Source organism: Dreissena polymorpha, chromosome 5, assembly GCF_020536995.1.
Source record: "Dreissena polymorpha isolate Duluth1 chromosome 5, UMN_Dpol_1.0, whole genome shotgun sequence".
Taxonomy (NCBI): Eukaryota; Metazoa; Mollusca; class Bivalvia; order Myida; family Dreissenidae; genus Dreissena; species Dreissena polymorpha.
In genome coordinates, this window is record NC_068359.1 from 34,259,850 (window position 1) to 34,284,838 (window position 24,989).

Sequence of the window (24,989 nt, forward strand, 5' to 3'; positions counted from 1 at the left end):
CATTGTATGATATAAATTTAAATTAAAAAATGCAGTTTAACATACACTTGACTTATAAATAATTGGAACACTGTTATTTATAATCATAGTAATCATGTGTTTTTATACCCTTTTTTCCCGAATAACATGCTTGATCACGCTATTTTTCCCAATCCAAAAGGTTTAAGCTTTAAAGTAGCAAAAACAATCACTGTCTGTTTTCCAATAAGTTGTGTCCATTAAGCGACTGGAACTACTTGGATGGGGGACAGGTTATTTACAACGCAAAGTAATTTAAAATAAATATTAACTCAAATTTGCTTTTGTTAAAAAAAACATGAACATATTTGAATTTTTAGCAGTAGTTACCAGAAAGGTTTTTTAATGAAATATTACATTGATAAGAATACCATTCACAAAGTTAAATGTTGTGTAAAGAGGCTGTCTTGGTGGAAATTGTATGATTGTTGTAAATGTTCAAGGCTAACTTTTTTTCCTTCCTTTCTGCCTCGCAGGTTGACAGCATCGTAGATGTGGGTGTGTCCTATTACTCGCAATCCCAGAAGCTGCAGGGAACCGAGAATGCTAATGTTCTTGTCACTGCTGACGATGCAACACAGAAGCCGGTAACCAGACCAGTGTTGTTGTTTTTTAATTCTTGGCTGTTATTTTCAATGGAAAAAAGTATATTTTTCCAAAATGGGTCCTAAAATTTCCCAATCAGTTTACCCAAATTTGTTATATAGAAACAACAACCATAACCTCAATATGTAGTTCATATCCCATTCAGCTCTTTAAGTTGAATTTAGCAAATATTGTATTTAAAGCACATTAATTCTCAATTTTAAAGTATTTTTAAGCTAAAAATAACACCGATTCCCCAATTTTATTCAAAAGAACATGATTTTTTATTATACAAAAACTAGCAGCCCCATGACAAGAATTGTGAAAAAAAAGCATTGTGCAAGGATATTGTGACTGGCTGACGGTACCTATTTTTTTGAAGTCCACGTTCTTTTGCATTATGATTAATAGGCAAATGTATGTCCTTTATGGACTTACACAATTTATTAACCAAAAGAAAAAAAAGAAATAGATCTATTTGTAAAAGCCATAATTTGTTTCGCAGACATGGCTTTAAATCATTCATATTTATTTTTTAACAAAATTGTTTAGCTTCTTTACAATGAAAATCACATAGGAATATGTATTGTACATAGACAATTGAAAGTAAACAATACACTTATGGAGACAAAGTGCTGTTATTGGATAAGTGTGTTGGTCTTTTATCATTTCTTGTTCTTCAAACAACTTTTCAAGTTTTGTTCAATTTAGATATATTTATTTGTTCATGCTTAATATTCAAAAGGACTAGGGGTATGTGACATTTTTTCTTCCCCCATATAATGAACAAGTGATTAAAATTTCATTTAATTAAAAAATAACTGACCCCTTACCATGATTGATTTTATTTGGCATCCATTTTGTTAGATTTTTTTGTCAGATTTTCATGACACTTGAACAGTTCATCTACATAATAAGGAAAACTGCGTTATTTTCTGTACAAAAAACAATTGTTTGTCTTAGGTAAGCATTGTTCTGTTTCTTAAAATACTTGTTCATTTCCACAGGAAAAGATGATTTTTAGCCGGATTTTTTTCGAAAAAATCTCGGCTTATAGATTGATGTTGTCGGGCGGGCGGGGGGGGCGGGGGGGGGCGGGCGGGGGGGGCGGGCGGCGTGCTCGAAAATGTTAAAGTTCTTATTTCATGGTATAACTTTGGTATGCTTGGACCTAGAGTCTTCAAACTTGACATGAAGGTTGGCCAGGATTAACAGATGACCACTGGTCATTTCAAGGTCATTCATTTGAAGGTCAAGGTCACTGTGACCTTCAATATAAAAAATGTTAAAGTTGTTATAACTTTGGTATGCTTGGACCTAGAGTCTTGAAACTTGACATGAAGGTTGGCCATAACTAGTTAGTAACCACTGGTCATTTCAAGGTCATTCATTTGAAGGTCAAGGTCACTGTGACCTTGAATGTAAAAATGTTAAAGTTCTTATTTCATGGTATAACTTTGGTATGCTTGGACCTAGAGTCTTCAAACTTGACATGAAGGTTGGCCAGGATTAACAGATGACCACTGGTCATTTCAAGGTCATTCATTTGAAGGTGAAGGTCACTGTGACCTTCAATATAAAAATGTTAAAGTTGTTATAACTTTGGTATGCTTGGACCTAGAGTCTTGAAACTTGACATGAAGGTTGGCCAGAACTAGTAAGTAACCACTGGACATTTCAAGGTCATTCATTTGAAGGTCAAGGTCACTGTGACCTTGAATGTAAAAATGTTAAAGTTGTTATAACTTTGGTATGCTTGGACCTAGAGTCTTGAAACTTGACATGAAGGTTGGCCAGAACTAGTAAGTAACCACTGGACATTTCAAGGTCATTCATTTGAAGGTCAAGGTCACTGTGACCTTGAATGTAAAAATGTTAAAGTTCTTATTTCATGTTATAACTTTGGTATGCTTGTACCTAGAGTCTTCAAACTTGAAATAAAGATTGGCCAGTACTAGAAGATGACCACTGGTCATTTCAATGTCATTCATTTGAAGGTCAAGGTCACTGTGACCTTAAATGTTAAAATGTTAAAATTGTTATAACTTTGGTATGCTTGGACATAGAGTCTTCAAACTTGACATGAAGGTTTGCAAGCACACTTAGATGACCACTGGTCATTTCAAGGTCATTCATTCTAAGGTCAAGGTCACTGTGACCTTGAATGTAAAAATGTTAAAGTTCTTATAACTTTGCTCATGCCTTGAAAAGTACTTACATTTCATTTTGACCTTTGAACAATATTTCAGTAATTTAAGTATTGCATTGACAAAAACACGAAAGGTACTTTCCTGTCATTTAAATCAAAAATCCGGCTTCAATGCGGTCATCTCCGACCGCGGAACTCTTGTTAATTAATTGTAATGATCAAAATATTGACCTTTATGAGATGGTGTATTGCATGAAAAGATGAAAGATTCTGCCTTCAAGGTCATATTCTTGGCATACTTTGACATCAAAGATCAAAATATAGCACTTATTATGTTATATATCTGTGTTAAAATGGTTTGTTGGGGTATAAATCATTTTATTGGATAACTCTATTTCAGTTTCAATGTACCCAAATTTAAGTATATGTTTGAAGTTCCCTGTTAAAGGTCTGTTAAAATTCATTTATAATGGAAGCTTGTATATACATGATACAAAATGTAAGTGTTTCTTCTGTTCAAAAACATGTGTAAAGTGTCGTCCCAGATTGGCCTGTGCAGTCTGCAAAGGCTTCTCAGGGATGATGCTTTGCGTCTTATCTGCATTCGCTTGTATGAGACTTTCTTCAAACAAAAAATGCAATAAAAGCGGAGAGCGTTGTCTCTGATAAGTCTGTGCAGACGGCACTTGCATTTAACCCTGTTTTCGCAGAGTGAGCCTCATATTTTGTGTTTCTGATGTACCAGTGGGAGCAGAAGTCGTCCAGGATGCTCATGTTGAGACTGACAGACGGCAGCGTGTCTGTACAAGGCATGGAGTATCGACCAATATCTTGTCTGAGTCCACAGACAAGACCTGGGGCTAAGGTAGGCATTATTACTGATAATTTCAAGTAATTTTGCGTACCAAAAATACTTGGTTTCAGATTTTATTTTGTTTCAGATTGCCCTTTATGAATACAGTGGCCTGGAAATGGTTTTGAGCTTGTACGCTCTTTTTTCCATATTAAAAAGTTGTATGATTTTTATTAATTCTTGTTGTTCAGTATTTAACAAATATGTTGGAAACATCATTACATATTTTTATGCCCCCGGTAGGGTGGCATATAGCAGTTGAACTGTCCATCAGTCAGTATGTCAGTCTGTCTGTCGGTCCGAACACTTTAATGGTCATAACTTTTTCAATATTTAACATAGCAACTTGATATTTGGCATGAACATGCATCTCATGGAGCTGCACATTTTGAGTGGTGAAAGGTGAAGGTCAAGGTCATCCTTCAAGGTCAAATGTCTAATTTATGGCGTCTGTCCGTCCGGCCAAAAACTTTAACATTGGCCATCACTTTTTCACTATTGATGATAGCAACTTGATATTTGGCATGCATGTGTATCTCCTGGAGCTGAACATTTTGAGTGGTGAAGGATGAAGGTCAAGGTCATCCTTCAAGGTCAAATGTCAAATATTCCATCCGTCAAAAAACTTTAACATTGGCCATAACTGTTTGAATATTGAAGATAGCAACTTGATATTTGTCATGCATGTGTATCTCCTGGAGCTGAACATTTTGAGTGGTGAAAGGTGAAAATCAAGGTCATTCTTCAAGGTCAAATGTCAAATATTCTGTCCGTCCGAAAACTTTTACATTGGCCATAACTTTTTAAATATTGAAAATAGCAACTTGATATTTGGCATGCATGTGTATCTCATTATGTTGCACATTTTGAGTGGTAAAAGGTCAAGGTCATCCTTCAAGGTCAAAGGTCAAATTTTGCAATATTGAAGATAGCAACATCATATTTAAAATGCATGCATATCTCATGGAGCTGCACATTTTTGAGTGGTGAAAGGTCAAGGTCATCCTTCAAGGTCAAAGGTTGAATAGATGGCTTCAAAGCGGCGCTGTTTGTATTCCTGTTTGTAAACTCCTGTTTGTATTGTTTGTGTGCACAGCATTATATATCTCCCTGAGTAATGAAGGTATTTAAATGAGACTTTGTATATTGATAGAGGACATTGAAAAGAAGTGCAGAGTGCAATAGATACAAATATCTTACCAGTATTTGTGGAGTTATTACTATTTGCTTACTTTTTATGTACCGGATCGAATGACCGGTGGGTATATTGTTTTTGGCCTGTCTGTCATTGTATGTGTCTGTGTCCTAAAACTTTAACCAAAACTTTAACCTTGGTCATAACTTTTGCAATATTGATGATAGCAACTTGATAGTTGGCACGCATGTGTATCACATGGAGCTGCACATTTGGAGTGGTGAAAGGTCAAGGTCATCCTTCAAGATAAAAGGTCACAACAAATAAAAGCGACTCATTAGGGGGCATTGTGTTTCTGACAAACACGTTTCTTGTTATACATGTAGTCCATTTTGTGTGTGGTGCATAATTCAGAAAGTGATTAAGTTATATTATAGTGCTATTTTGGTTCATGTACATGTACTCTGTTTGAGATCCTCGTTGAGGGCAGTGTGTTGTGTCGCCATGGCATCCTGATGTTGAAGGCGGACAATGTTCGTCTGCTGGGAGGGGAGGTGGACACACTCGTAGAGGCAAACACCCTGCTGAACAGTCTACAGTCTGCAATGTGGGTCCTGAAGTCATTATCAAACAACATTTTATGCAAAAGTTAAATTGAGCTGCGCTCTGACTAAATGGGGCTTAATGCACATGCGTAATGTATCGTCCCAGATTAGTGTGTGCAGTCTGCACAGGATAATCCATGACGACACTTTCCTTTTTTATGGTAATTCTGTTTAAAAAAAGGTTCTTTTTGGTAAAAATCCAGTTAGGGGGAAAAAATTTCCCCTGATTAGACTGTGCAGTTTGCACAGGCTAATCTGGGACAACACTTTATGCTCATGCATTAAGCCCTGTTTTCCCAAAGCAAGGCTCCAATTGTTGTCTGATCACAATAGCCTTTCAGATTGATTCATGCGCTACTTAGGAAGCAAAATTATGTGTTTTTTGTTGTAATTTTTATCTAATTTTTAATTTGTATTTACTAGTTTAGCTTTTAATAAACCACAAATTTCTATATGTTTACAGTAAGTGATAAAGGGTTAATCACATCCCTGGTTAACAAAATTTTCAGGGACGCAAGCAACGAGAATGCAGGTAAGGAGCACAGTCAGACCTTCACTGGCTCTGAAGTGAGAAAGAACAATACTGACCGAGCCGGTGACCGTGGCACCCAACAGAATCCAGTTGCTGGGCCTAGTGGTAGGGGAGCCACACCAGCCAGTGCCAACGAGTCAAGCTTTAAAAAGGGGAACGCAGGGACTCGAGCTAATGAATATAATCAAAAAGACAACAGAAAACTCCAAACACACAGTAAGATGATGTGACCAAGTCGCTCACATTTAATTTAACATAAATCCCAAATATTGTTCGCCGTGTTTCATATCTTATTATAATATTATTATTATTATTTTATTTGTATTGATTACTTTATATGCTCAACATTAAATTTCCAAAATTTTGACTTGTACTCATAACAAGACCATTATGCATTCAATATTGTAAATAGATAGTACAGTACATGGTTTTATTTCTGCTGGACAGCCACATAGATAGTACATGGTTTTATTTCTGCTGGTAGAACATGGTTTTATTTCTGCTGGACAGCCACATAGACAGTACATGGTTTTATTTCTGCTGGTAGAACATGGTTTTATTTCTGCTGGACAGCCACTTTGTTTAATAAATTTTGTACATTTATAAACAATGGAGTTGACAAATGTTTGTGAAATTAATATGTAAGAATATTCAGCAGATTTTGTAATATACGAAATTGTTAGATTCAAATTGAATATATACATTAAAAGATTGAATTTATATGCAATATTTCCTTTTGTTATGAGGTAAGGCCACTCCAAATTGATTTGTTGGTCTACGGATTTTTTATTTTTTTTTAAGTTGAAGAGGCCAGCGAAAATAAAATAAAATTGAAAACAGGAATATTTTCGAGCGAGCAAAGAGTGAAGAATAAAAAAAAATTCACATTTCGATAGCAAAATGTTGCGTAAACAAGAGATACAGGTTTAAACAGCTATAGTTTGCATTCAAATCAGTTCTTGTCCACAGAAAAAAATCTATGTGCAAACAAGCAATAATATATCTGTGAGTTACATACTTTTTAAATAAAAATGCACTAAAATTAAGTTTCAGATCTTAAACTTTTTCTGAAATAAATGAAATAAACATTACAAAGAACTGTTTTGATGTTTCTAAAATACACGGACCTAGCTGTTAAACATGTTCTGTCAACCATGTATTTTAATACTTTTAAAACATTGTCCATGTGACTCTTTTAGAACCAGCCTTTAATGATTTTATTTTTATTTTTTGTTCACTTAAAATCGTGTTATAGGAAACATTTGCCTACATATAGGGAAATACCGTCCATATGCCCATTTAATAAAGAAAATGCATAAAAAACTTACGTCATGTTTCCCGATGTTGTTTCAAAATGAACATGATTCAACGGTATCTGCTGATAGTTCCATGTTCGAACGTGATCAAACACATTCAAATAAGTCACAGAACTAAGCAGATGTGTTTATATTCATAAGGGTTGGCTGCAGCAACTTTTCACCGCAATTTGTTAAAACGGTCACGTAGGAAGCCATTCGTCTGGTTGTCTCGATTGAATTTTCGAGCGACTACAGTTATCGATTACAAAGGTTACAAAACACTATATTTGGCATTCATATTCAGCGTCAAAATCGTTTCTGCGAGAGTGCTTTTTTTTTCTTTTTTCACAAATTAAAAAAAAACACATGCGCTATGGTTACAGAAGAACACAAAAATGAGTGCCAGCGGTAAAAAAAATTCTTTTTTTTCCAATTTGAAAAAATAGGTGCGGCAAATCTGACGACCAACAAATCAGTTTGGAGTGGTCTTAGCACATTTTATACCAATTTAAATTCACATTTCCTAGAAAAATACATTAAAATCATGCAATCATGAACGACTTCACATACTCTGTATGTGAAGTGTGGGGCGCATTCATACCTTTTAAAAAAACATACGGTAGTTTAGTCGCACAATTTTTAGCGCATAAAGAAGGCATCTACATATCTGGAATCATTATTTACTAGCTTATTTTATGTGTAATTGGAAATGTAATTGAAATTTTAAAAAATGCAACATGAATATTAAATAAAAATTAGCACCCCCAAAGAAAGATTTCAATCAACAAAAAAAGTGTTAGGTTGAAAGATGTGGTCTCTCCTCATGATGTGGGCACAAGAAGACAAATATAAATTTTCAGTCTTTATGGGAACCATTTAATACACATGTTATAATATTGCAAAAAAAAAAGCTGTCAGCCTTGACTTGTTGTTTTGTGGTTGTTTGCTCACATATTTTTGGTATTTTAATAACATTTTTCTTCAAATTTTTCAAATCTGGATTTGTGAAAATTGAAGAAACACAAATATGTCCCAGATTGAAATAACGTGAAATCACGTGTTTCCAGTGAATTGAAGTTATTCCACTGTAATAATGGTATGTCTATTGATGTTGCAGTAAAAATAACATGCTATTAATTAGCTCTTTCCCACTTAGAAGCAAAGTGAAAATGGCTATGTGCAAACAGCATAAAAACATAACAGCCTGTGAGTAACTCAGTCTGATCAGGTTTTATGCTTTTTGCTGCTCATCAGTATCTAAGCTTTGGATATGAAGCCTTAAAAACTTGAACCTAGTAAGAAAGGTCTTAAATTAAATAAAGCATTCTAAGGGACTATAAATACGTGAAAATACGTATCTAAGTGGTAAAGGGTAAAATACAACTTACTTTACTATTCACTTTTGATATATTGTGTAAATGTATTAAAAATAAATTATCATTAATTTTTAGCCTCTGTTCAACCAGCTGGAAAACAGCCAGGAGGACAAGTGCAGGTATTGTACAGCTGTTTTTTTTCATTCCAAATCGGGTCCGGTAATCGGCCCCATTCCCAATGCAAAAAAGTGTATATTTTTCCGAACTGGGAGCTACAAATTCCCAAGGAAAGGTTTCCAAAAAAATATATAATGTTTTTTTGTTTGTTTTTTAATCTGAAGTTTTTGTTCAACTCCCATCCATGTAAGTTCAACCTTAGTAAATATAATACTGAAAACACTTGTATTCTCAATTTTAAGCATTTTTTTATTTTTAGCAAAACAACAACAACCTAATTTGCCAATGTTAGTCAAAACGCTGCAAATTTTCCCAATCCAAAGGGACCCTGCCCCATTACCAAAATTGTGAAAAGAAAACACTTTTGCAATTATGTAGATGAATTTCACAAACATACATGTATCTATCAAAATCACATTGTATGATAGGCAACTTAGGTAATTAAAAAATATACTTGTTCAGTCGGAATTTATTTTCTTCTACCAAGTAAATGTTCGATCTAAATAAAGCAGCAAGCTGTTATTAGCTCAGCATCAAATTTTCTAGGCGACAACATACAGATGTAAAATGTTTGCTCTCACAGTCACTTGAACACAACTTTAGTTCACCGTGGCGTAATGGATAAAGTGTCCGCCTAGCGATCGGGAGGTCATTCATTCAATCCCCACTAGGGGAGCGTTATCTAGATCTTCCCCAAAGACACTGGTTTTAGGCCCAGGAAACGGACTCGAGAGCGTTTCTATAAGATTGAAGCTTTCAATGCAATCAAGCTAAAGTAAATAGGTTAAAACTAACATGACTTGACTTTTTTGTTGACAACCATAATAAAAACTTACATTTATTGTTGATATAATTAAGGAATATAAATAAAATTTGAATTTTGCCCACAAATTCAAGCACTTTGAATATTATGTTTTATTTACATGGAGTGTAAAAAAAACCACTCACAATTTCTGACAAAATTTATAAAGTGTATCAAGCTAATGTTGTCTTACCATTTATGTTGACTGTTGATTTCAGGACATTTCTCAACAGGACTACGATGCTCTTATGGAAGATATGGATGACTTCATGGATGAAATTGACGACCAAGTGCCCATGGTTAAACCGGTCAATACTACTGACCGCTTCCATGGAAACGCTCATCAAAGGTCAAATGCTGGAAGTGTACAAATATCTTCTACAGCTGTGCCCAGACAAAATCAACAGCAGTGTAGCCAGCAGAGTTCAAAGCAAACTTTTCAAAAAGAGTCATGTGTTTTGCAGTCTCGGTCTGATCTCATGGTATCCAATAGCAACAAGCCGACCTCTAGTGACCTTGGTAACTGTGGGGATGACCTAGAGGCCATGGACTTTGAAGATGATTTTCCACCCATGGATGATGATTTTGAGAAAATGTGTGGAAATACAGATGAAAAAGAAAATAAGTGCTCTGTAAGGGAAAGTACAAAGCCAGATAATGGAAGTGCTATTAGGAATGTTAAAGATGTTGCTACATCAAATGGGACAACTGCTAAGATTGTTCAAAGTAGCTTAACAAATTTTGTCCATAGATCTACTGATCAAAATAAGTCTGAACCATCATCACATAAACATTTGAATATCAAGGAAGAAAATGTTCATACCAAAAATATTAAAGATGAGAATATCGCTTCAGTAGCGAAAGTATCTGAAACAGTGACAGACAAAGTGAAAACGCTAAAAGTCGAAAATTTACCGGTTATGAAAAGTGCAGGGTCAGATTCAGGCCTGATTGGTCAGTCACATGGGCAGGTGGCAAGAATTTTACAGCTGAAGCGTCAGCAGGCAGAGCTCGTTAAATGTGGAAATACTGATGGTAATTTCATGTTTTTACAATGAAACTGTTCTTTGTTTAAAGTTTGCAACAAAATAATTGGAATTATGTCAGTGTTTTTTTTCACCTATAGGGGAATGGTGGCGGGGCCCGTCCAAAGGGGAAAAACGCGTCGTTTTTTAGGAAAAGGGGAAAATTACAAATAAACTCTTTTTTATGTAATGATATTTATTATATAAATACACATTTATGTTTGAATGCAATATTCACAGCTGAATGTCTCTGTCCTTTTTCTTAAATATATATCAATGATTGTTTCAACATTAGTTTCAGACAGTTCAGCCGTCATGCACAGTCTCAGTTTTCCTAGCCAAGTTCAGTCTAATTGGAATTTTTTAATCGATGAAATGGCAAATTTGAGCATTTTTAACCAGGTTTTCCGAAGGAAAAAACTGGTTATTAGATTGGCGAATGCGGGCGGGCTGGCTGGCTGGCGGGCTGGCTGGCTGGCGGGCTGGCTGGCTGGCTGGCGGGCTGGCGGAATAAGCTTGTCCGGGCCATAACTATGTCGTTCATTGTCAGATTTTAAAATCATTTGGCACATTTGTTCACCATCATTGGACGGTGTGTCGGGCGAAATAATTACGTTGATATCTCCAAGGTCAAGGTCACACTTTGAGTTCAAAGGTCAAAAATGGCCATAAATGAGCTTGTCCGAGCCATAACTATGTCGTTCATCGTCAGATTTTAAAATCATTTGGCACATTTGTTCACCATCATTGGACGGTGTGTCGCGCGAAATAATTACGTCGATATCTCCAAGGTCAAGGTCACACTTTGAGTTCAAAGGTCAAAAATGGCCATAAATGAGCTTGTCCTGGCCATAACTATGTCATTCATTGTGAGATTTTAAAATCATTTCGCACATTTATTCACCATCATGGGACGGTGTGTCCCACGAAAGAATCACGTCAATATCTCCAATGTCAAGGTCGCCACGACTAAAAATAGATTTAAAAAAAAAAAAAAAATTACAAAGGGGGTTAATTTTTTTTGGTCATTTCAAAAGTTCAGTTTGAGTTTTTAACCAGGTTTTCCGAAGGAAAAAACTGGTTATTAGATTGGCGAATGCGGGCGGGCTGGCGGGCTGGCTGGCTGGCGGGCTGACTGGCTGGCTGGCGGGCTGGCGGGCTGGCGGAATAAGCTTGTCCGGGCCATAACTATGTCGTTCATTGTCAGATTTTAAAATCATTTGGCACATTTGTTCACCATCATTGGACGGTGTGTCGCGCGAAATAATTACGTCGATATCTCCAAGGTCAAGGTCACACTTTGAGTTCAAAGGTCAAAAATGGCCATAAATGAGCTTGTCCGAGCCATAACTATGTCGTTCATGGTCAGATTTTAAAATCATTTGGCACATTTGTTCACCATCATTGGACGGTGTGTCGCGCGAAATAATTACGTCGATATCTCCAAGGTCAAGGTCACACTTGGAGTTCAAAGGTCAAAAATGGCCATAAATGAGCTTGTCCTGGCCATAACTATGTCATTTATTGTGAGATTTTAAAATCATTTGGCACATTTGTTCACCATCATGGGACGGTGTGTCCCACGAAAGAATCACGTCAATATCTCCAATGTCAAGGTCGCCACGACTAAAAATAGATTTAAAAAAAAAAAAAAAACTTACAAAGGGGGTTAATTTTTTTTGGTCATTTCAAAAGTTCAGTTTGAGTTTTCTCCCTTTATCAGATTTTTTTTTCACAATGAAAACCTGGTTTTGTGACAATTTTGTCCCTTGTCTCCCTTTATCAGATTTTTTTTTCACAATGAAAACCTGGTTTTGTGACAATTTTGTCCCTTGTTTATCAATAAAATAGAGCAAATTGGAATGTTTTTATCAACAAATGTCGACACAATATAGATACATGATGTAACATCAGGCCTTTCCCTAGCCATTTTGGGAAAAAATGAAATTCATGTGAAAAGTGACCACTGATTTTGGAAAAACTAATTTAACTCTTTATGATAATTCAAAATCATATTAATATTATATTTAGATACTTTGTTAGTTGTTTATGAAATAAATATGAGATATATGTATCATAAGACAGTTCTTTCTAAAAAAATTCTGGAGGGGATTTTTTCTACAAAATAGGGGAAAAATATATACTATTTTTTGTGGGGAATGGGGCCGAATATCGGCCCCGAAATTGCCATTAAAAACACTGAATGTAATTGTCAATCATAAGACCTTCTTGAATTAAACACTAAATTAAGGCATTTCATGAAGTTTTTTGTGTGTATCTATTGGCTATTGGCTAAGCAAAAGTGGACAAAAGTAGACAAATATCAATTTTGAGCCTTAGCCAGACATTCCCAAATGTGTTGGACCGTCGGACCTGACCAGCGTTTTTAAGACGGGTCCGATTGAAAATGTTATGTTGTCGGTCCGAATGTCAGGTAAATAATAAAATAGCAGAAGTTTATTTATTTCATAGAAATAAAATCTGAAAAGAGCTTAAAAGAAATATGAGCAGTAAAAATTATGTATTTTTGTTAAAATTCATAAAAATGTAATGTGCATGAGCACCAAACGCTTCCGAGTAAATATGTCATCAGTTTTAACAGTAAAACAAAATCACATTCTTCAACTCAGATTGTTGTAATTGGGGCATTAACAGTTTGTTCCTGATCAAATTTACGCTTAATACTGCATTGATTTATATATCTTTGTGGCCAGTTTATACATTTGTAGCATGATTCTGAGTTGTCATATATAATTTCGGGACCGTGACAATGCAATTTTCGTAATACTGATAAGTGTTGTGTACTTTTAAAGTTATTCTGTTTTCATTATGTTTATGATATCCCACATGTGTTCTGTTGTTTTGGATACTGCATTAATTCCTAACAAGTGTAAATGTGATTTTTTGTGTAAAAATAATTTATTTACATTCTTGAGTCACTGTCACAATCACTAAACTATCAACAATGCTTTGTTATGCCCCCGGATCGAAAGATTGGGGGTATATTGTTTTTGGTCTGTCTGTCTGTCTGTCTGTCTGTCTGTCTGTCTGTCTGTCTGTCTGTCTGTCTGTCTGTCTGTCTGTCTGTCTGTCTGTCTGTCTGTCTGTCTGTCTGTCTGTCTGTCTGTCTGTCTGTCTGTCTGTCTGTCTGTCTGTCTGTCTGTCTGTCTGTCTGTCTGTCTGTCTGTCTGTCTGTCTGTCTGTCTGTCTGTCATTCATTCATTCTTTGTATGTGTCCCAAAACTTTAACCAAAACTTTAACCTTCGTTAAAGTTTGGTCTTTTATAACTTTTTGAATATTGAAGATGCAGGCTGTCAAGTGGTCATACTTTTTCCTACTTTTTCATCAGGATCCTACTTTTTCCTACTTTTTTACCAAATCTTCCTACTATTCCAACCTTTTCATTTTCAATGGAGTTTATTTAGTAAACTTGCAGGATGAATGAATCTATGGCATGACTGTATCCCTGTTAATGTGCATTCATCTAGATGAGATCTGACAACCCATGCTGACTGTCTGCTAGCAACTCTTCAGGTAAGCATAGATATTTATTTCTTATGTAACTTGTAAAATTATTGACAACATTTTTTTAAAGTAACAATAGTGCCTTGTTTACATTGTACACTGCAGACTTTACTACCTTACACAGTTTCCAGTGATGCAAGAGCTGAGGAAACTCATTGTTATCCCCCGCCATAGGGGGAAGGATATTGTTTTGGCGTTTTCCGTCTTTCCGTCCATCCGTCCGGAGACATATCTTGGAAGTGCTTTGGCGGATTTCATTATACCCCCACAAACGAAGTTTAGGGGGATAGGAGTGAGCTTGTCTGTCTGTCGGTCCGTATTAAGTGTCCGCTCTCTTATTCAAGTAGTTTTCATCCGATCTTCACCAAGCTTGGTCAGAAGTTGTATTTATATGATGTCTAGGCCAGGTTCGAACATGGGCCTTGCTGGGTCAAAAACTAGGTCACTGGGTCACTTAGTGCGTTTTAAACATTCAGCATGTTGTCAGCTCTCTAATTCAAGTAGTTTCATCTGATCTGACCAATCTTGGTCAGAAGTATGTCTGGGCCAAGTTCGAACATGGGCCTTGCTGGGTCAAAAACTAGGTCACTGGGTAACTTAGTGCAATTCAAACATTCAGCATGTTGTCCGCTCTCTAATTCAAGTAGTGTTCATCCGATCTTCACCAAACTTGGTCAGAAGTTGTATCTACATTATGTCTAGGCCAAGTTCGAACATGGGCCTTGCCGGGTCAAAAACTAGGTCACGGGGTCACTTGGTGTGTTCTAAACATTCAGCATGTTGTCCGCCCTCTAATTCAAGTATTTTTCATCCGATCTTCACCAAACTTGGTCAGAAGTTGTATCTAGATGATCTTAAGGACAAGTTAGAACATGGGCCTTGCCCGGTCAAAAACTAGGTCACGTGGTCACTTAGTGTGTTTTTTGACATTCAGCATGGTGTCCTCTCTTATTCAAGTAGTTTTCATCCGATCTTCACCAAACTTGGTCAGAAGTTTTATCTAGATGATCTGAAGGCCAAGTTCGAACATGGGCCATGCCAGATCAAAAACTAGGTCACAGGGTCACTTAGTACGTTTTACACATTGAGCATGGTGTCCGCTCTCTATTTCAAGTAGTTTAAATCTGATCTTCACCACACGTGGTCAGAAGTTGTAACTAGATGATGTGTAGGTCAAGTTCGAACGTGGGCCATGCTGGGTCAAAAACTAGGTCACCGGGTCACTTAGTGTGTTTTAAACCTCACCATGTTGTCCGCTCTCTAATTCAAGTAGTTTTTATCCAATCTTCAACAAAATTGGTCAGAAGTTGTATCTTGATAATGTCATGGGCAAGTTTGAATATGGGTCATGCTGGGTCAAAACAAGGTCACGGGGTCACTTAGTGCGTTTTAAACATCACAATGTTTTCCGCTCTCTAATACATGTAGTTTTCATCCAATCTTCACCAAACTTGGTCAGAAGTTGTATCTTGATAATGTCTAGGTCAAGTTTCATGCCGGGTCATATCTTAGTGCGTTTTAAACCTTACCATGTTGTCCGCTCTCTAATTCAAGTAGTTTTCATCCAATCCTCACCAAATTTGGTCACAAGTTTTATCTAAATGATATCTAGGACAATTTTTAACATGGGCCATTCCGGGCCTAAAACTAGGTCACGGGGTCACTTAGTGCGTTTTTTGACATTCAGCATGGTGTCCTCTCTTATTCAAGTAGTTTTCATCTGATCTTCACCAAACTTGGTCAGAAGTTTTATGGAGATGATCTTAAGGCCAAGTTAGAACATGGGCCTTTCTGGGTCAAAAACTTGGTCAAGGGGTCACTTAGTGTGTTTTAAAAATAGAGCATGGTGTCCGCTGTTTTTTGTGAAGACGACATGGAAAATATTATGTGTCAATGCGGCATGTGGGGGTATTCGTCACATCTGTGACAAAGCTCTAGTTGAAACTTGGTATGAGTATATATATGGATAAGAGGATGATGCACGCCAAATGGCATTGTACAACATCTGTTAATAACGGAGTTATGGCCATTTGTACCTTGAAAAATGCTTTTTTGAGTTTCAAATATAACACTTTTGTGTCCAGAAGCATATTGGCGGGTGATATCAATTCAACGAATTTGCTTGTTTATTCCAGTTTTATTTTGTTTCCATTGACAACAATTTGACCAAACCTTATGCATGTTTACATGATATTGCTGTTTAGAATGTAGAGATATAGAGATACATGTATTTTATTAGTGGTTATGTTATATGGAATTTAACACAGAAGTTATTCGAAAAAGATAAAACTGATGCTTTGCCGAGTTTTTATCATTTACAAATAATGAATGTAATAAATTCCGTAATACATGACAACGGATATCATGTTCTATTGATATCATAGTTACATCGTGTCGGGAAATTAAAGATAAATGCAAATAGCCTAAATTCCCCGATACATTTTCTTATTATGCCACAGCTAGTGAGGTACATTGTAACTTCAAGGTGTTACAGCGTAGTATTAAAAATATTAAATGGCATTATTACACTCCTGCGACGTCATCAATGATGTAAAAAACATAATTTGAAACTGGAACAAACAATGTAGTGCAACTGTTTCATTGACCAATCAATGATGTCATAAAAGATGTCAGGTGATAAGGTCCTATCTTCAGTTTCATAATCTGCTTTGCAATGACCAGTCATTTTGAATGTAACTTAATTAATTATAACTGCACCCTATTGTCAATTTAAAGGTTTCTGTAGCTGTAGCAGAGCATTGACACTGCTTCATTAACTAGTATTAATCTTGTACAAGTTGGTGTATCACTAAATAAATTTGGTCTTCTGCTAAAGGATATAACATGCACAATATAATTACCATTTTTATATCCGTGCACAGAAGACCTCTAACCACTTATTTGATGATACACCAAATTGAACAGCATCTAATTATACCTCTTTATCAGGTTAGCTTTGCTTAAAGCTTAATTATCAAAGATACACTTGAAGAGCTAAAATGCCTAGTGGGAAAACAAAGTTTAACCCTTCATGGATGGAGAAGTTGGACAACAGTGGAAAAACACTTGGATCGTGGTGCAAGAGAGATACCGACAATGAGTACGCAGGATATTGTACTGTCTGAATGAAGTCCATCTTGTAGTAATTCTGGTGCTAATCAACTTATAAGTCATTCAGATGGACAAAACACAAGGAAAACATGAAACCATCATGTAGATACATGTATTGCTAATACTTGCACGATAACTTGTTTTATAATACCTAGAAAAAATGCTTTCTTTCTTGCAAAATACATGTACGTAGTAACATGTATGCTTACAAGTATGTCTGAGAAGTCTGCAGTGTACAAAAGCATGGCAACTTATTATCCTATATCTACTTTTAGAGAATTGTGATTTTATGTTGGAACCTCAATCTTGTCATGATTGTTTTTTAATTGGATAACATGAGTAAATTGTCATAATATAATACTAAATTTTGTTTGTATCTGTGTCTTTAATCAATAAAAAAAACATTTTAGGTTGCAAGTGACAGTTAGATATGGTTGTTGGGCCTCAACCAGATGCAGTGCATGATGTCATGTTTAGTGAGTACAGAAATACTGTGGTATCATGACTCTGGTAAGACTTATGTATTCCTACTTTTGAGGGAAAAGTTCCTACTTTTGTCCTACTATTTTTATGGCCCCCTTCGAAGAAAAGGAGGTATATAGTTTTGCATATGTCTGTCCGTCGGTCGGTCCGTCCACCAGATGGTTTCCGGATGATAACTGAAGAACGCTTAGGCCTAGGATCATGATACTTCATAGGTATATTGATCATGACTGGCAGATGACCCCTATTGATTTTCAGGTCACTATGTCAAAGGTCAAGGTCACAGTGACTCGAAATAGTAAAATTGTTTTCGTATGATAACTCAAGAATGCTTTCGCCTAGGATCATGAAACTTCATAGGTACATTGATCATGACTGGCAAATGACTCCTATTGATTTTCAGGTCACTAGGTCAAAGGTCACTGTGACTCAAACCAGTAAAATGGTTTCCGGATGATAACTCAAGAATGCTTACGCCTAGGATCATGAAACTTCATAGGTACATTGATCATGACTGGCAGATAACCCTATTGATTTTCAGGTCAATGTCAGTGTGATTTGAAACAGTAAAATGGTTTCCAGATGATAACTCAAGAATGCTTACGCCTAGGATTATGAAACTTAAAAGGTACATTGATCATGACTGGCAGATGACCCTATTAATTTTCAGGTCAAAGGTCAAGGTCACAAGGACTCGAAATAGAAAAATGGTTTCCGGATGATAATTCAAGAATGCTTAGGCCTAGGTTCATGAAACTTCATAGGTACATTGATAATTACTGGCAGATGACCCCTAAAGATTTTCAGGTCACTAGGTCAAAGGTCAAGGTCACAGTAACTTGAAACAGTAAAATGGTTTCCAGATGATAACTCAAGAATGCTTACGCCTAGGATCATGAAACTTTATAGGTACATTGATCATGACTGGCAGATGACCTCTATTGATTTTCAGGTCACGTGGTCAAAGGTCAAGGTCACAGTGACTAGAAACAGTAAAATGGTTTCCGGATGATGACTCAAGAATGCTTACGCCTAGGATCATGAATTTTCATGGGAACATTGATCATGACTGGCAGATGACCCCTATTAATTTTCAGGTCACTAGGTCAAAGGTCAAGGTCACAGTGACTATTAATAGTAAAATGGTTTCCAGATGATAACTCAAGAATGCTTAGGCCTAGGATCATGAAACTTCATAGGTACATGCATAATTACTGGCAGATGACCCCTATTGATTTTCAGGTCACTAGGTCAAGGTCACAGTGACTCGAAATAGTAAAATGGTTTCCGGATGATAACTCAAGAATGCTTACGCCTAGGATCATGAAACTTCATAGGTACATTGATCATGACTGGCAGATGACCCCTTTGAATGTTCAGGTCACTAGGTCAAAGGTCAAGGTCACTGTGACTCAAAACAGTTAAATGGTTTCCTGATGATAACTCAAGAATAATTAGGCCTAGGATCATGAAACTTCATAGGTACATTAACAATGACTGGCAGATGAACCCTATTGACTTTCAGGTCACTAGGTCAAGGTCACAGTGACAAAAAACGTATTCACACAATGGCTGCCACTACAACAGACAGCCCATATGGGGGGCATGCATGTTTTACAAACAGCCCTTGTTGCAAAAGTAGTTCCTATTTTTCCTACTATTTGAAAAAAGGTCACTTGACAGCCTGAAGATAGCAACTTGATATTTGGCATGCATGTGTATCTCATAAAGCTGCACATTTTGAGTGGTGAAAGGTCAAGGTCATCCTTCAAGGTCATAAGTCAAAAAATACAATCCAAGGGAAGTAATAAGCTTTAAAAGGGAGATAATTTGTAAACTTGTCAAATGATATATTGAAATTTTATTTCAAAGTGGCGCAATTGGGGTTATTGTGTTTCTGACAAACACATCTCTTGTTTCTTATGCGAGGAAAAGGCCTGGCTTTCAATTTCATGTGGGGAAATATCCACACAACTGAGAAAGGTGGAACTTTTTCGTTTAAATGTAAACTTAAAATTTTGGGAAATTTGCATGATTTTAAAGAAATAAAGTCGGGGGGAAGGGACCCTTCTAAAGAAGGGAAAACAAACCCGAAAAGTATCTGAAAACTTGTGTTTTAACAGCAATTTGCATACCAGTATACAATAATTGAATTTTCAAATGAGAAAATGTCTTTATTTTGAACTTATTTGTGGTTTAAATATTTTTCAGAAGAATACTGTGAGTGTGTTCTAATTTGTTATTGTTCAGTGTTGTGTTGCTTATTTTCCATTGCATTTTTCCAATTATCATTATGTTAATAAATTTGAGTCATTGACGTTATGTTTTGGTCCTATGAATCTCAGTCCGGTCCTGCAAGTTTTTTAAGTCAATAGGACCGAATGTCCTGTGGACTAAAAATACTTTGGGGAATGTCTGCTTAGCGAGTACCATTACACATGTTTTAATATTGCAAAAAACAAACTGTCAGCATTTCCTTTCCAAAATCTAAATGAAAATTATCAAATAAAATAGTTCATTTTAAAAGGACTGCCATGTCAGTAAACCTTTTTAAACCAGGTTTTCAACTCAGCTTATAATCCTGGTTCTTAAATTGGGGTCTGGTGGTCCGAAGGGTTGGCGTGTTGTGGCTTCAAACGAATTGTTTCCTGTCAATAAATTCACTGTACATTGACCAATCTTAATGAAACTTTGGATATGGTTATATTGCAAACTAGCTGGGGATTAAAATTTGGTGACACTCCAGTTTTTATGCCCCCAAAGGAGGGCATATAGTGATCGCACTGTCCGTTTGTCTGTCTGTCCGTCTGTCTGTCACACTTTGCGTTTAGGTTTAGAAAAATGCTCATAACTTCTTTGTCCCTTGAGATATAACCTTCATATTTGGTATGCATGTGTATATGGACAAGGCCTTTGCATAGGCACACAAATTTTTACCACTGTCACCTTGACCTTGAACTTAGGGTCCGCGTTTAGGTTTTGAAATCTGTGTTTAGGTTTTGAAAAATGCTTATAACTTCTATGTCCCTTGAGATATAACCTTCATATTTGGTATGCATGTGTATATGGACAAGGCCTTTCCATATGCACAAACATTTTTACCCCTGTGACCTTAACCTTGAACTTAAGAGTCCGCGTTGAGGTTTTGAAATCTGTGTTTAGGTTTCGAAAAATGCTCAGGACGGCGAGTTATATATTATAGTAGTCGCGTATGTATGATTGATGATAAAGTAAATAACGAAGGCTTTTGACGGTTCACTAAACGTTCTATTTTTCCGTCTTTGAAAGTCTGGATCACCAGGCACACTAAACAAGTTTAACAACATTTGTAAATATAACGTGAATAATAAAGTACATTTAAGGCTCACCCTTTGACAGTTAATTTCAAGTTGTTTTAATTTGGGTATACTTAGAGTTTAAATTTACGATTTATTTAGATTATATTTTATTTATCTTATTTTTACTTTTTGATGTTGTCGATTCAGAGTTGGAAATTTGAATGAATCTGCCTTCTGAAACTCCTTCTTTTATAGACAGTATTAGCAATCAGGCAGCATGTTATGAAATCCAGACCAATGAAAACAATCGTTACCAAGTGACATTGGTGTTCTAAAATGAATGATTCTGAGAAAATTTAGCTTCTGATGCAAAACTACAATTATTTTCAATTTATAATGTTGCGCTTGTTACAATAAGCTTACACATTTTTACCCCTGTTATCTTGACCTTGAACATAGGGTCCGTGTTAGGTTTCAAAATCTGTGTTAAGGTTTCAAAAAATGCTCACAAAAATTTTGACCCCTGTGGCCTTGACCATGAACTTAGGGTCCGGGATTAGGTTTCGAAATCTACGTTTAGGTTTCGAAAAATGCTCATGACTTCTATCAAAGCGTTTATAGGGGGCATATGTCATCCTATGGTGACAGCTCTTGTTTATTCCCTCTTTGAGGCCCGCAGAATATAGGCCCTTTCTCCTTTTTTTTACAGAGATTTTCCCCAAACAATGATATCTTTTGTTTTTGGAAACCTTTAATTATATTAGTTAACCTGATCCAGTATGGAAAATAGACAAATATTGCATAATTTAATTATCTGTTGCTTTGACTTTGTTTTAAAATCAGTAAAATATGTTAAATTGATTATTTAAGTCTTTACTTATTTTTCCCCAAAATCCCGCTTTCGTGTGTTTTTCGCGCGTTTTTTTTTTCTAAAAAAAGGCCAGGCCCTTTCCCCAAAACCAGATACAAAACCCTGCACTTAGGTTAAGGCCCCTGTTAATTAAAATAAATAACTGTTTCTGTTAAATAACTTAAGTTTGGGTAGAGGTCTTGCTCTAAAACTTTTTGTATCTATAGGTAGCGTAGATGCGGATGTAGCTTTAGATTGTATTTTGGGCCAGTCTGGTCAAGTTTGTGGTCATGGTTTGGATACCTTACTGTATTGCACCAGGCCTTTTCCGCTCCATTTTGGGAAAACGCCACACTGGAATTTTGGGAAAAAAATTAATCGCAAAACTGGCTCAATTGGGAAAAATAATCGCATGTAAATAGTGTTTCTTATATTTAAAAGAAGCGGTTAACTGGTAAATAACGACTATTTTGATAACATATTATTAAAATTTTACAAAATATTATGAACATGTGTGATAAATGCAGGTTTTTTTATCTGATTTTGGGGAAAGGGCCTGGCCTTTTTTGAGGGGAAAAAAATTGCGCTAAACTCCGGATTTTGGGGAATATACAGAAAGTCTTAAATAATCAATTTAAAATATTTTACTGTTTTTAAAACAAATTCAAGGCAACAGATAATTTAATTATGCAATATTTTTCTATTTTCTACACTGGATCAGGTTAACTTATATATTTAAAGGTTAAAAAAACAAAAAAAAACAAAAAAAATTGGAATTAGGAATTTTTTTTTCAATTGGGAAAAAACAACCAGATTTGCATTGGGAATGGGGCCGATATTCAGACCTGTGGCATAGGGCGGAAAATGCCTGTGCACTGAAACTATGTTTGTGAGTAGGTTACATGCAACCTTCATATAGCTTGGGAATGGAATTAAGGATATTGTTCGATTTATTATTAACCCTTTACCACTCAGATACATATTTTAACGCATTGTAGTCACTTAGAAAGTTACATTTAATTAAAGACTTTTCTTACTATATTCAAGTTTTAAAGGCTTCATTTCCAACCCTTAGATACTGATGAGCAGCAAACATCATAAAACCTGAACAGACTGCGACTTACTTGCAGGCTGACCCGCTGTTTCCAACCCTAAGATACTGATGAGCAGCAAACAGCATAAATCCTGAACTGACTGTGAGACACTCTCAGGCTGTCCTGATTTTATGCTGTTTGCACATAGCCATTGACACTTTGCTTCTGAGTGGGAAAGGGTTAAGCTTTGTATTATACACATTAGAGCCACTTGTTACATTTCAGATTTAGAGTGTGAATATCCATTCACCTATCTGTGCAAAGTCATGGGCCAGCCATTGACCCAACAGCCCGTGTACCACACTGTCAAGGTATACAGCTGCTTATTGATTTGTGACATTTTACTTGATCTCACAACAAGACTTGATAAACGTGTTTAATCATTTTCAAAGCATGACTTAATTGTTAATTGATATATCTTGTGAAAAAAATATTATTTTCTTTAGGTTGGTTTTTAATTTACATAAAATCATCAATGACACAAGCATACCCGTATGCTAACTTGCATACATTATTGTTCCTTCTACTTAAGATCCTGTTTAACTATGCACAATGGACCATAAGTTTGTCAGTGACATTTCTGTTTACTATCCGGAATGAATTTTTTTCTGTTATTATTGTTTGTACATCAGAGTGAGACTTCTGACAACTACAGTAATCAGAATTAACATGACTTTGAAATGAGCCAATCTGTAGACAAAATGCATGTGCATAAAGGGTTATCCCAAATAAGGCTGTGGCGTCCGCCTATAGCCTTAGCCCTAATCAGGGACATCACTTTTAGTTTGGAATTTTTCATTTCAAGGAGGTCTCTTTTTTGCGAAACTGAAGTTAAGATGTCAAGTGTTGTCACTGATTAGCCTGTGCAGATGGTACAGGCTAATCTGGGACCCTGGATTGACAGAGTGAGGCGTAATTGAAATGTATGATTAATATTACCATGGCAAATTGTCTACTTGGGTATGAATTCCAGGCCTACATTTCCACCCTGACCAGCAAGTTGAATAACGTGGACAACAAGTGGACACTGTCATGCAAGATCAATGACGGCACAAGGGCAGTGGATGTAGACCTTTCCAGTCAGGTTAGTCATTATAGTGGGATGTAACCTGTGTTAAGAGCTGAGCTGAGTCATGATACTGGAGGTAAACCTATGTAAACAGCTGAGTCATTATAGTGGAAGTAGACCTATGTAAACAGTTGTGTCATTATAGTGGATGTAGACCTATGTAAACAGCTGTGTCATTATAGTGGATGTAAACATATGTAAACAGCTGTGTCATTATAGTGGATGTAAACAGCTGTGTCATTATAGTGGATGTAAACAGCTGTGATATTATAGTGTAGTATGTAAACCTATGTAACCAGCTGTGTCATTATAGTGGATGTAAACATATGTAAACAGCTGTTCGATAATAGTGGATGTAAACATATGTTAACAGCTGTTTCATGAAAGTGGATGTAAACATATATAAACAGCTGTGTCATTATAGTGGATGTAAACATATGTAAACAGCTGTGTCATGATAGTGGATGTAAAATATATAAACAGCTGTGTCATTTAAATGGATGTAAACAGCTGTGTCATTATAGTGGATGTAAACATATGTTAACAGCTGTGTCATCATAGTAGATGTAAAATGTATATACAGCTGTGTCAATAAAGTGAATGTAAACAGCAGTGTCAGTATAGTGTATGTAAACTTATTTAAACAGCTGTGCAATTATAGTGGATGGTAGAATAATGGACAACAAATCCAATTGTGGTTTCTTTTTCTGGCCCAGCCATATAACTTGTGTTGGCATTGGTGATGAAATTTCTCTACAATCATTCTTCCCCCCCCCCCCCCCCCACTGCTGATTAACTCACTTCCATGATACGGTTGAAATGCTATTGAAACATGTTTAAAAAAAACAAATACATTTATATTCATCATCATGTAATTTCTTATTCGCTCGGCTCTTTTCGAAGAAAACCCGAAGTATTGTCATAGCCAGCTCTTCCACCGTCCGCGTCGTGCTAAAACCTTAATATTGGCTCTAACTTCAAAGTGCTTCCACCTACAACTTTGAAACTTCATACAGGCTGTCAAGCGGTCATACTTTTTCCTACTTTTTCCTACTATTTCCTACTTTTTCATCAGGATCCTAC

General features: G+C 36.1%; 1 protein-coding gene and 1 long non-coding RNA gene across 3 annotated transcripts in view; both read left to right on the plus strand.

The window, feature by feature from the left end:
* Positions 1-24,989, plus strand: part of LOC127832451 (recQ-mediated genome instability protein 1-like) — a 45,296-nt gene that overhangs the window by 10,654 nt on the left and 9,653 nt on the right. For both annotated transcript variants that reach the window (XM_052357923.1, XM_052357922.1), the window contains exons 4-11: positions 495-605; positions 3,498-3,617; positions 5,214-5,347; positions 5,855-6,093; positions 8,627-8,670; positions 9,689-10,505; positions 23,063-23,148; positions 23,811-23,921. In XM_052357923.1, the coding sequence (XP_052213883.1) occupies positions 495-605; positions 3,498-3,617; positions 5,214-5,347; positions 5,855-6,093; positions 8,627-8,670; positions 9,689-10,505; positions 23,063-23,148; positions 23,811-23,921 (1,662 nt within the window). The remainder of the gene's footprint in view (positions 1-494; positions 606-3,497; positions 3,618-5,213; positions 5,348-5,854; positions 6,094-8,626; positions 8,671-9,688; positions 10,506-23,062; positions 23,149-23,810; positions 23,922-24,989) is intronic.
* On the plus strand, positions 10,884-11,977 carry LOC127832456 (uncharacterized). The gene is made up of 2 exons (XR_008026905.1): positions 10,884-11,286; positions 11,944-11,977. It is a non-coding gene; the product is annotated as an uncharacterized LOC127832456 (long non-coding RNA).